The sequence below is a fragment of the Anopheles coluzzii genome, chromosome 3 (genome assembly GCF_943734685.1).
Source record: "Anopheles coluzzii chromosome 3, AcolN3, whole genome shotgun sequence".
NCBI lineage: Eukaryota > Metazoa > Arthropoda > Insecta > Diptera > Culicidae > Anopheles > Anopheles coluzzii.
Window position 1 is genome coordinate 23,676,652 of NC_064671.1, and position 13,317 is coordinate 23,689,968.

General features: G+C 41.8%; 2 protein-coding genes across 2 annotated transcripts in view; both read right to left on the reverse strand.

Annotated features, from left to right (window-relative positions):
* Positions 1-13,317, reverse strand: part of LOC120958725 (zinc finger protein ZFAT) — a 75,358-nt gene that overhangs the window by 44,408 nt on the left and 17,633 nt on the right. The gene's annotated exons all lie outside the window — the stretch shown is intronic.
* LOC125907506 (uncharacterized) lies at positions 10,168-11,768 on the reverse strand. Its single transcript, XM_049610212.1, has 2 exons — positions 10,355-11,768; positions 10,168-10,280 (listed from the first exon to the last, which is right to left on the reverse strand). The coding sequence occupies exons 1-2, from the start codon at positions 11,519-11,521 to the stop codon at positions 10,275-10,277; spliced, it is 1,173 nt and encodes a 390-aa protein (XP_049466169.1). The 5' UTR covers positions 11,522-11,768; the 3' UTR covers positions 10,168-10,274.

Consider the following 13,317-nt stretch of genomic DNA (forward strand, 5'->3'; position numbering starts at 1 on the left):
TTAAATACTTTTTGAATAGGTTCGCTAAAATACGAATAAAATATGCTGAATTTTGTACAGAAATTTCATAATATTCTTTTAGTTTGAAGTGTATCTGGTTCTTAAGAGAATTTAAAAGCCTTCAAAATAACAAAATACTCTCACAATACTTCTTAATAAAAAGCTCAATTTTGTCCATTTTCAAGTACACACTGTGCATACAGCATGCTTGAATTTGTCCAGGAAGAGTAACCAAATCTCAGGAGCAGCAGAACACTCATCGTCATCGTCGTTCAAACGTACGGTTCTCCCCTTGGAAGCAGAGCTCACTTCACCTCCCTTCAACACTTTGCGCAAGGCGCAGACCCATGGGCACAAAGTAGTTGCACCTTCCCCCGCGCGCACTGGTATGAACCAGTCCAATTTACGCCATTTAACGGTAGATTTAAATCAAAACACCGGAGAACTGCCTATTTCCTGTGTATCTGTGTTTGCATCCTGCCCAACAGCAGGGGGATCCTGCGTTGTGCATAAAGAGTTGCTTCTGTCGTACTTGGTACTTGCGGCGTTGCGTACACTTTCGTTGGATGCGTTTTGCTAAAGAGTTGGGCTCCGTACGGAGAAGAGATTTCGGGTTTCGTGCTGAGTGTACTGTACGATGAATTCACACAAACACACACGCACGCACAAGTGCGTTTGCTGTACCGGGAATGCCTCGGCACTGACAAATTGACGATATAATATCGGGAGTAATGAATAATTTCGACTCCCGTGGGATACATCAATCGTGCGAAATGTTTCCACGTGCCTAATATGAAGTAAGAGCGTTAGCTTTACGTCAGCTTTGGCAATGGTTGTTGGTTTGGGGGAAAACAATTAGGGAAAAAAATAATATGATAAATGTTTTTATGCAAAAGAAATTAGGGAAAAAATTGATTTAATTTCTTTTCCTTTTTATCTCATTAGCGGCCTATTAGAGAGGTTAGCGAATATGCTTAATTCTTATACTAAAAAGAGTTTTTTAAACACATGTTTTAAAATACATCCTTTGGTCAACAACGTTTTTGTTATTGTATTTCGGTTATAGTGAGTCGCATTTCTGTATCATTAACTGATAAAACTACATGAATCAAAGTTATGTTAAAGGACCTTGATAAATTAAGGAAGCCAAAAGAAATGAAAATACGTTCACCAACCGATCTGATGACAACTAATTCAGTATAGAAAAAAAAACAAAAATAACTTCCATCATCTGACTCTAGAATCTTAGCATTTGAGTTGAAGAATTTAAGCGTCCAAAAATATTGGATTTTATACACTATATAATAGAGATATAGTGTCCAGAGATATACAGCATTTGTTGAGTTTCTTTTACCAAACATGTAAATAAAATTATCAAGCATGAAATAGCTCAACGCGGTCAGTCGCCTTTTTCGAATAACTTGTTATACTGCATCTCTATGTTTTGCATAGATTTGTCTATGGCCTTCTTCAACGGGAATGTTTGCTTGAATAGAATAGTCCTAACCTGATGTCTAGAAATGTTACAAAACAAGCCATAAAACTATCTCATTATCTTATAAACAGAAATGATACAAAACAAGCTATAAAACTATCTCATTGTATCATAAATTTTGGAACAAGGTTGCCATTCTTTTACGGCTAGGATTAGGTTTCCTTAAAGCAATCAAGACGATGCAAAACAACATTTACAGCACCAAATCCCATAATGGTTCATCTTTTACCTTCAAAACCATCAAAAGTAACGTAAATATAAAGCCTACATTTCACCCACTCTTCAAACATTAAACTAACAACAAATACAAAACAACGAAATGGCGCTTGAACTGTACCCGAAACCATTTGCTGAATTTATGCTAAATGATGATGACGTGCAGTAACAAAATTCCAACTGCTATGAAAAGTGAATAAAAACCTCCGCGCGAAAAGCGAATGACTTGCGAGCGCGAACGAAAATTGGTAGAGATTTGCCTTCAGTAACAGTAACCGCCTTTCGCATGGCAGCCTTCCATCCGGCGCACAAAACTTTCAATCAAACCAAAAACCATCGAAACAATCCATTCTAGCGTCTTGCGTGAAAATTCGACATCACTTCAGTTTGGCATCCCGTTATGTTACTTTTTACCGTTCTTCAACTAATGGAGTTTGTTGAATAATATATATATACACATAGGTATGAAAAGGGAGAAGGGAAGGGAAATGAACGCAAAAAATCTACATCATAAAAAATCAACAGCAGCGACAAAAACCAGTCAAGAATTTTGATAAAACTCTAAAAAAAATAGGAAAATTAAGGAAAATTCATTTCGTGCTCGAGAAAAGGTACAATGTGTGACTGTGTAGCTGTGTTTGTGTGTGTGTGTGTGTGCGTCCAAGGCAGTGTTCAAAAGTTTTCCCTCCTCTTCGTCCTTCCTCTGCAAACACACCCGCCCAGCTCACTTCACTGTTTGGCATCTTATCAAAAAACACCCCTCCACGCGAGACGCGCAGTATATAAGCGTCAGTGTGTATCGCCATCCCTTGTCGTCGTCGTCGTCGTCGTCACCGTCTTGTATCGATGGGACGAATCGCTACACGGTTGGTCCTGCTGCTGCTACACGTTCGCTACATCTCTGTAGTGGTGTATTCCAAGCAGTTTCAGTGTGTCCGTGTGCGCGGGGGTTAATTTCAAACCTCCCCGCGCCGCGCGAAGCATGCGGGTGCGCCGGAAGCCCTGCGGCACGTCAAAAAAGGCGTCCGTGCCAGCCTTCAGCAGTGACACGTTTATGTCTAATCGATGTCAGGGATGCGCTCCGTCGAGCTGACGGCGAACGTCATTACGCACCTTTACGGCAGCGGATCTCTCTCCGTTTCGCTCCGTCAGGCTGGCGTGTGGCTGCTCTTTCGCTCTCACTTGCACGAACATTTTCCTATCTACACAACCCTTCGTGTGATTCGAACGATTTCTCCACGTGGCTCCACGGTGGTTTTGGATGGTGTGCCGCCTGGTGCGCAGGAAACGTACATACCGCTTTTTTTGGGCCGGTTTCGTTCGGCTCCGTCTTCGATTCTGTCCGTTGCTCGTCAAAGCGATGGCATGCGCCGGCAGAAGCAACAAAGCCTCCAGCCATCGCCACCATCGCCTGCCTGCCTATCCAGTCGATCGGTCTCGGGCGCATACCGTAGGACACCAACACCAGCATCATCGGGTCCCGGCTCAGAGGCCGGCTCTTTCTCGCCGGTTGCGCGCAGGGGATTTTTCCATTTCATTCCGCACGAAGCACAAACCGTACGTTTGGTTGCGATTTGCTTTCATTTGTGTGATGCTTTGCCCTCCCTGCCCTGCGCCCTGCCATCACGGGATTTGTGTAAATGATTTTCCTCCGGGGAATTTCCCATGTTTGCCTCGCGTGCGAAGGACGGAGCAAACCTCCTGCACGCATACAATTTCAACGGTGTGTACACGTTTGTCTTTTAGCAGCACAGGTTTTTCTTTACAATATTAAATTACGCGTGAGTAAAACAGGAATGTTTCATTTCGATTTCATGACAGAAAAATGGCATCACTCAAACCATTTCCACCGTCAACTTGTCGATTCGGGCACTTCATTCCGCCTCCCCAAATACACAGCACAACGTGCTAGCCAACAAAATGGCAATAAATCCTACAATTTGAAGGTACACCCTCCTACACCCTACAGCGCTGTAAAATTCAAACTTTGGCAGGACGAAATAAATAAGAAATGATCCTCATTAGATTTTTGTTATCTCTCGCCAGCGTACATCAGCAGCAGCAGCAGCACCGCCACCGCTGCCGCCGCCAACACCGCACGACCCATCGTTTGGGCGTTTTTATGACGCCATTCACCGTATGTCATATTTTTAATGGTCCGTGTTACTTTCCATCCGAGACCATTATTTCGGCTGCGGCTGCTGGCTGCGTGTTTTCGTTTCACTTTACCACTATCTTGAAGTTCCCGGGGACACGGGGCGAACCCACACACCCCGGCGTCCCCGGCAAATGAAACGCACATAAAACGCATAACTCAGATGCGCGGCAAGCGAATGAAAATCCCCTCCCAAGCGCTTCGATAGGGATGCTTTGACTTTTTGATGCGTGTAACATGTAGCTTCGCCAGGATTTTCGCATGGTGCGGTGTCGTGTTTTTTTTCTCTTCTCTCTCTCGTAGGATGATGCTCGGATTGATCAAGCACGGTACGGGTTTTGACGGGGTCGTAACAGGTTCGTCGAGCTGAGCCAGCTCCGGCGCGAGGACATGAGCGTGAGTAATGTGAAGCAAATGAAAGGCAACACAAAAAAAAAAATAGAGACAGAAGAGGAAAGCGAATACTTTCCATCGGTGGAGGATTATGAAGGGATGAAGGGATAGTACGCCTGTCAGGATACGGGTTTCGGGGTATGGGAAAGATTTATGAGCTTGAAGATGGTGGCTCAGCTTTTGACACCCACCGCTAGATGACGCCAGTGTTGCGAACAGTCAATTTAGAGTTTGCTAGACAAGGGCAGGAAATCGTAACATCGTGTCTTGAGAAGATTTTGAGTACAGAAAAAGAGATTTAAAATGGTATGTACCAAAAAAAATATTAAATGCTTCTTTTTTTAAGTATAATGTTAATGAAATTCCAAAATATCAACTTCCAGAACGTTTACATTACTTATGTTATCACATATTTTAGTTTCGTTTTCACCCAAAAACAGCGCAGATTCCAGCATAATTGAAAGTAATGTTTCATATTTTATAAAAAAAAAACATAACTCCAAGCAGTGCTCATATCGTGTTTCTCACATCTTCGCCATGCTGCAACTAACACACATACAACACATGGCACATTACCTTGTCATACCGAAGCATTGTCCGCCATCTGACGCCTGACGGATGCACGTGCGGGTACACCGGCATGGCGGACGACCACGGTAAACAGAAACGTTACACACATCGTACACATTGTGTTGATTGGATGGAACGCAAATAACCGTTCTGGAGCACATATTAGTGTCGTTGGTGCTGCAAAGATGACACCACGACGCCATAATCGGGGGTGGTTGGATGCTGGAATCTTTCAAATTGAGGACGAAAGATGAAGGACAAACCCTCCGAGGAGAAGAAGAAGTAGTACATCAGCAACAACAGCAGCAGCAACTGTGTGTGCGATAATGAAGAAAAATTGCACTCGCGAAAAATGGGCATCCCACACACGTACGTACAGCGTGATGAATATTGCGACAGGACGATGGGACGATGATACGATTGTGCCATGATTACCCTCAGTTGCACCAATTGGGATGGATTTGTGGCACGTGGAATTGGGACCATTTGCTTGATTGAAAACGAAGTTTTCCCAGGGTACTGAGCAGTTTGTTTGGATTGTTCTTCCAACACTCGGGCGCAAATGGTGATGAAGCGTGTCCAGCACTGATGATGAAGACAGGCACCTTTCTCTCGTCTTCTGTCCGATTGGTAGATGCCTATATTTATTAGGCTCAGAAAATGATGATGAGCTAGGCCGAAATCGAATTCCATCCGCCACTAACCCGTAATGAGCAAAAAATGTGTCGCCCCGAAAACAAATTACAGCCACAACAAACCAACTCTCCCGTGTGTTCGGCGAAGCGTTCGTGCTAAATTCATTGAAATATCCGCAATCGCCATCAAATCAAGGCAAACAAAATTAGCACCACGAAAAGCCTGACATCTCTTTGTTACGTCCTCCTCCGAAGAGTCGTCACTATAAATCGGTCCACCGCAGCTCGAACGAACATGCTCGACGGTGCAAATCTTCCTTCCCTCGCTATCGATTCCTCTTCGCGCGCGTAAGTATGAACGTAAAAATAAATGAAAAAAGCCCACCGCTTCCTCAGAGCCAGCGTCGAATTGCCGTTCGATTTGGTTTTGATGGAAAAGCTGATCAAAAATATAGGAAAACGGTGTTCAATGCTTCAAGGCTCCGCAATATCGGCACCAACGATGCTCTCCCACGGCCCCCGTTTCTGTGGCGCTCAATGTCTTTGCCGACACGATTTTGCCATTTTGCGCGCGGCGTGACACGGTGTCTATCTTCGATTCATCTATTTCCATAATCGTAACCGTATTTTGTCGACCCTGATGTGTCTATGCTTTTGATTTTTCGTCGATGGAGCACGGGAAAATGGAATGATTGTGGTTGGATAGGATGTTTCCCCTCACCACCTCTGCCAGCGTCCCTGTTTGCCAGGTTCGCGTAACGACAAATTGGACGCAGCTCGGGCATTCGCACTGCCTATCAGGGCGTGAAGAAAATATTGGAGCGAAAACATGTCAGAATGATGTGAAGAGTGTGGGGGGGAGGATATGGATCTAACCTGCTAAAAGGTTCCGATCATACGAAGAACAGGGAATGTGATGTGTGTCTGTGGTTGGGTGAAAATATAGCGAGAATGATTCGATTCACCTTTCGATTCGTAGCAGGAAGGGTAAATGTATGAAGGTGAGATTTGATGTGATATGATGAGTGCTACAAAAGTTGAAGGACTTTTGAGTCGTAAATGAAGCTCTTGGGGCTTAATGTGATGAAGTCATCTAATATTTAGGCAGAAAGACGGTAAAAGAAGTAGAAAGAAAAGATAATATAAATTAACAAATGAAATCATACAGAATTGTGCAAAAGAAAATAAGTATTAGGTACGCTAGTTTCATACAGGAAGCAACGTAGGTGAGATTTTAATAAAAATATCACGAAATAACAAAAGCCTAGAGATGCTTATGGTATAAAAAGCTAAAAAAAGATATAAATAAATAAATTTGAATCAATATGTAATCTTTCTTAATTTCGGAAGAATTAACTGAAGGCTGAAGAATTGCGTGTTTTCTGTTTTAGCGCTCAATCACGAATGACATCTCTATTTGACAGTATTGCCTGAGATACTTAAACCTAGGTGTGATCGCACAAACAAGATGTACATATAGAAAAGGTGTATGTGTAAGGATGTCAAGGTGTATGTGTGAGGTATATACAAATTCGAATTTCTAATTTCTACAGCTCGGCCATCCTGACGAGAAATTGACCTCAATTTTTCCTGCATATGTATAGCCCTACCCTTAATCTTAAGTGTAGCTTTATGAACATATTCCGATCAAGCTCCCCCCAGAGGCACTATCCATCTTCTCAACTTGTCCGACTCCAACACTCCATCATATGGTATTTGCGTCATTTGTATTCCATCGATATCACGTATAACATATCTGTCATTAGGTAAACGTTTGTGGATAACGTATGGACCTTTATATCTGGCAATGAGTTTTTTGTTTGAATTTGGTGTGTTATCTACATTTTTAATTACAACAAACTCTCCTTCATTGAATACGGGAGCAGGGCGATGGTGTTTAGCATGTTGTTTCTCATTATTTTGTTGTGATTTTAAAATATTGAATGATGCTTCTGCACGTATAGTTTCTAAATCTGAAAATGCTTTGTTTTTGTCTTCTAAATATTCGGTCAATATATCTACTGAAGGGCCTCGTTGGTTAACACCAAACAATAGCATAGAAGGGGAAAAACGAGTGGACGAATGAATGGTATTATTAAGAGCGTATTCTGTAGATAGCAAATGGGTCACCCAATCTACATGGTCGGTCTGATTTGATAATTTGCTCAATATGGGACGAATAATGCGATTGACCCTTTCCACTTGACCATTAGCTTGTGGTGATCCTGTGGCATTCAACACATGGCTAATTCCGCGAGAAGAAAGGAAATTGGAAAATGCGGCTGAAGTAAAGCATGTACCTCGATCGCTAATTATTCTTTTAGGTCGACTGTAGTAAGAGAAATATTGTTTTAGAGCATTGCACACCTCTTTTGTACTAGTGGAAGTTGTTGGATACAATTTAACGAATTTCGTAAATGCGTCTATTACTACCAATAAGTATTTTTTCTTTAAAGATGATGTAGGTAGCGGTCCAAAATGGTCAATGTGCAAGGTATCAAATGGGTAAGGTTCTTTTTGGATGCTATGAAGGTTCCGATTATTTACTCTAGATGGAGCAGAGTGAATAATGCACTTCAAGCAGTTATTTATAAAGTTTATTATCCGTGTTTTTCTGTTAGGAAACCAATAATTCTGATCTATTTGGTTGCAACATTTTTCGGCTCCCAAATGACCTATTTGTTCGTGTATTGATCGTATCAGATTATTAACCATTTCTGTTGGCACGTATAATTTTAGCCTATTAGAAGGTGATCGTTTGAATACAATACCGTCTTGTAATTGGTAACCTTCGACATCCGTCGTCTCTAACTCTTTTTTCAGAGTTTGGATAAGCGGATCCCTAGCCTGAGCTACACGTATTTGGAAGTCAATATCAACATCATCGAAGGCAGCCAAATGTTCCAGTCGGCTTAATGCGTCTACATGACTCATTGCTAATCCAGGGCGATGTTGAATAATGTAATTATAATTCTCCAGGAACAGTGACCAACGTGCTATCTTTGCGGACGAATTTCTATTTTTAAGCGTTTCTACCAGAGAATTACAATCAGTCACTATCTTTATTGGAATGCCGTGTACATAGGTATGGAAACGTTTGAGCGCATATATAACGGCCAATGTTTCAAGCTCGTAGCTGTGCAATTTAGCTTCATCAGCCGAAGTGGTTTTGGAAAAATACGAAATAGGGTGATATCTACCATCATCCTGTTTTTGCAAAAGCACAGAACCAAAAGCTATCGAACTTGCGTCACAGTGAAGTTCAGTTTCGCGTTTAGGGTCGTATATGGCAAGCACCGGAGCTACTATCAATTTATCTCGGAGTGTTTCAAATGCTTTTTTACACTCATCATCAAAAATAAATGGAACATTGTTTTTCAAAAGATTAGTAAGTGGTTTTGCAATACTAGAGAAATGTGGAACAAACCTCCGGAAAAACGAAAAAAGACCTAAACATTGTTGTACCTGTTTTGTGTTCTGAGGAACAGGATAGTTTTTGATAATTTTTACATGATTATCGCTAGGACATATACCTGAATGATTGGCCTTGTATCCTAAGTAATCCAATTCATCGTAAGCAAACTTACATTTATCAAGCCGTAGCTCCAACCCATTATTTCGTAGAGTATGCAAAACTTCACTAACTATTTCAAGATGTTCTTTAAAGTCTTGAGAAGCTATGAGAATGTCGTCAATGTATACAACCAGCTTTTCATTCTCGATGAATTTCCGCAAAATTGTATTAATGAAACGCTGAAATTCAGCTGGCGCGTTTTTTAATCCGAAGGGCATACGCGTGTACTCGTACTGGCCGTCTGGAGTAACAAACGCTGTGAATTTAATTGAATCCTCGTCCATTGCCACTTGATGAAAACCACTCTTTAGGTCTAGTAACGTAAAGAATTTTTTATTGCCCAAGTGTTCTAGGCACGTCTCTATGAGTGGAAGCGGGTAGTTGTCGCGGATTGTTACTTTATTAAGAGGTCGGTAGTCGACACACTTACGAATTTCGCCATTTTTCTTCCTAACGAGTACTAGTGCGGAAGCATAAGGAGAGTTACTGGGTCTTATTATATTTTTCTCTAATAAATCCTTCACAATGACTTTTACTTTATTCCTTTCATCGAAAGAAAGTCGTCTAGGCTTTGTGAAAATAGGAGTATCATGAGTTAAGCTAATTCGCATTTTATGAGCAGATGGTATTATATGTTTATCCGGAAAATTAATGTAATTATTGGACACTATTGATCTTAAAGCAATGCCTTGTTCTTTAGAAAGATGTTCTCCAACATTTATAGTGCTAGCCTCATCGCTAATATTTATAGAACACATTTCAGAAAAAGTTGTGTCATATTGTTGTTTATGTTCAGATTTGTCTGATATCGAAATGAATTTTGAAGAAATATTGGGATCGGACAATTTCGAATCTTTGCATACCTCTGGTAAGGGAGCCTGGATCGAACTACGTAAAAGACCCAACGTTTGGAGCTTATGGTAAAAACCCGGTTTTTTTAAGTTCAGAATTTTATCTTTATTTAAATTCATCAGCATAAGTTTGCTGTAATGTTTACGGAATTGAGCGAGTGTGATGTTAAATTCTGATAACAAATCTCTCCCTACTATCATGGATAGGGACATGTAGCTTTTTGGTAAAATATAGAAATTGTGAATGAATGTTTGATTACGAAAACTAAGTTTTAGCTGTACTGTTCCAAGAGTTTGTAAATTCACATTTCCTATTCCTCGAAATCCACTTGGTTGGGGAGCGCTTAGTTTTGTAACCGGAACAATGGCTTCATTTATGAAGCTTTTAGAGCTACCGGAATCAAAAAGAGATGTTATAATTAACCCTGGGCTCCAAACATTGTTTCTCTTAAAAGCTACACTTACCTCCTGATAGGCCTCAAGTTGAACGAAGTTTCCATTTTCCCCAGAATCTAGATGCGCTGTTTCATTGTCGTTGCCCTGTACCGCAGCAACCGTTAGTTGACGTCTATCTGGGACAGGACAGTTGCGAATGACATGTGATGTGCTACCACATCGGAAACAGGAACCCGGAGCTCGGCGAGGTTGTGTGCATTGCGATGAATGATGTCCATGATTCGAGCAGTTATAACATCGAAGAGGTTCTGTCGTCGTTTGTCTTGGTGGAATCGGTCTCGGGGAAATGGTGTTGATGTGAGATGGGCTGCGGCGTTCTGGGTTTTTGCGCAACAGAAGATGGGATTCATATCGCTTAATGTTATCAATCAGGTCGTAAATATCGCGGTAATCCTTGGTCACAAGGCTATCATAGAGAGGGTCACGAGAAAGTCCTCTGATGACATAAGTTATGATAGCCTCCTCACTCACGTGGCCTGACATTCCCAGCGCATTTACTCGGTATACATAGCTTGTGTACGACTCAGAAATTTTCTTGTAGACCGATGCTAATTGGCTATGAATAACGGCTTCGTTACAGCGATCAGGAAAAGCCTTTTTAATTGTGTCAGCGAATTCGTCGAATGTCTTCAAAGTGTTACGGAAGCCATTGTACCATTCGCTTGCTGCTCCAGTCAACCGACTGCCTGCATATAAAAGCATCGTGCGATCCTGCCATCCATATAATTCGCTATTGTAGCGAATCGTATTGATCCACTTATTGATACCGAGGCCGTCAGAAAATTCCGGTATCAAATGTTTCAACTCCTCGGGATGAACCAATCGACCATCCGTAAACGTCTGCCGCTGTTCCATTTCCATAATTTTTGCTCGTAGCGCCATTAATTCCAATTGATGAGAAGTTGCGTCGAATGAAGCACCTTGCGTCGAAGATGTCGGAGCAGCTTTGTCTTTCATCAAGATGGCGGCTGCTGCAACGTGGTTTCCATTGTTCGTCACTTCGTCTTCATCTGCACACACTCTTTGAGGAATGAAATTCTGGGTTGATTGTTCCTCCATTTTGTTTTTCGGTACACTTTGCTCGTACAACATGCGTAGTTGTGGTAAAGTTGCTTTCGGAGGCACTTCGATGTTAGCAACTTCCAAAGCACAAAGAAGTTCCTCTTTTGTAAGCATTTTTCGGCACAAACGGTTTATCCCACTTCTGAATTGTAATCTTTCTTAATTTCGGAAGAATTAACTGAAGGCTGAAGAATTGCGTGTTTTCTGTTTTAGCGCTCAATCACGAATGACATCTCTATTTGACAGTATTGCCTGAGATACTTAAACCTAGGTGTGATCGCACAAACAAGATGTACATATAGAAAAGGTGTATGTGTAAGGATGTCAAGGTGTATGTGTGAGGTATATACAAATTCGAATTTCTAATTTCTACAAATAGTTCATTTATATTATAATTTCAAAAACAATCATTGAAACGATGAATATAATAAAATAAAAATGCCTGTAAGGACTGCAATGTCGTAGAAGAAGAATAAATGTTTGATTCTAATGAAGTAAAGTGAAGTAAATAAGAAAATCTGAAACTAACAAAGATAAGAAAAAACTCTCTTTTCAAATACTTTTTATTGATTATTGCTAATTTAATAAGAAAGAAAATGATGCAAAAAAGCAGTTTCAGAGTTCATCTCAATAAGATAAAGTAACATGAAGTAAGATAATAAAGTATTGATAGAGCAAATGAAATAAATACAGATTGTGTAAATGAATGAATAAACTGCCTTGATTTCATGCTTGTTATGTTAAAATCTCTCACATCACGCTTGCCACAAAAACATTCATCGACACAAAAGTCCCCTCGCCCGTCTACAGACACTGCTCTCTATACACCCGTTCTGCAAAATGGCTCCACCGCGTGGCGTTTCATCTCGGCATGGGGCGCCTGGCTCCGGCAAAGGAAAACGCCTTTAACAAGCAGCACATTTGCGCGCCGTCCAATATCGGTCGTCGGAGAAGAAATGAGATGCTAGTAAATATAAACAATAACTTAAGATAACCCTCATAAGTCTTGTACGTGTTATTGCCGCCTCGGAGATGCTGCAAAACAAAGCGAGAGCGCCCGTCGGAGCGTCTTCCGATCACGATCGAGTTATGTTACGACTATGACTGTCCATATGCACGACTGTACATCGCACAGTGTTTGCGTCCCATTTGTGTATGTGTGTGTGTGTGTGTATTTGTATGTGACTGTATGTATGCACACACACACACACACACACATTCACACATACACAGCTGCATTGCTGCCCCGGCCGGAATGATTGTTGCCGGGGTCGATTGGATGGGAAATATTCCACCACTGTTTGAAATGTGACGGGACAGAAAAACAGGACCCGTTTTTGGTGGACCAACCGGGAGGGGTTGGAAGCGCGTGAAAGGATTGGAACAGTCGAACCAGCCCAGCACAAAAAAAGAGGAGGAAGAAGAAACCGTAACAGCCCTGAAATGAAGAACCGGAGTCGACACTGATGGAGAAAACGTTTTTCCTTCAACTGTCGAGTCGAGTGTGTGTGTGTACCCGGCACCGGCGAGATAGCAGCCCCAGAGAGAGTGATGGAAAATAGATGGAAAATGTGTGCCATTCGTGGGGGGCACGCAGCGGCAACGGGTTCTTTGGGGCGGTATCCTTTCCTTTCATATTTATGTTACGACTATGTTATCTACGATAACGAGTTCCGTTTGATTGGATGCCGTTACAGTGCGATGGGTTGCCATTTTGGCCAGGAAGCAGCCCGGACCGCCAGCCCGGAACACGGGTTGATACGGGTTTGCGCTCGATGAAGATTTCAGGCACCGTGAGTGTTTTTGAATAAGTTGTGCGTGTTCGGTTGTGTGAGACTGTGCCCGATTATTTTCATGGGTGTGCTATGAGGAATGGGAACCGTGCATTTTGGGGGGAGGAAGTTGGGTCC

Bases quoted from the DNA above. Each gene is read 5' to 3' on its own strand.
- LOC125907506 (XM_049610212.1), bottom strand. From the start codon at position 11,521: ATGCTTACAAAAGAGGAACTTCTTTGTGCTTTGGAAGTTGCTAACATC.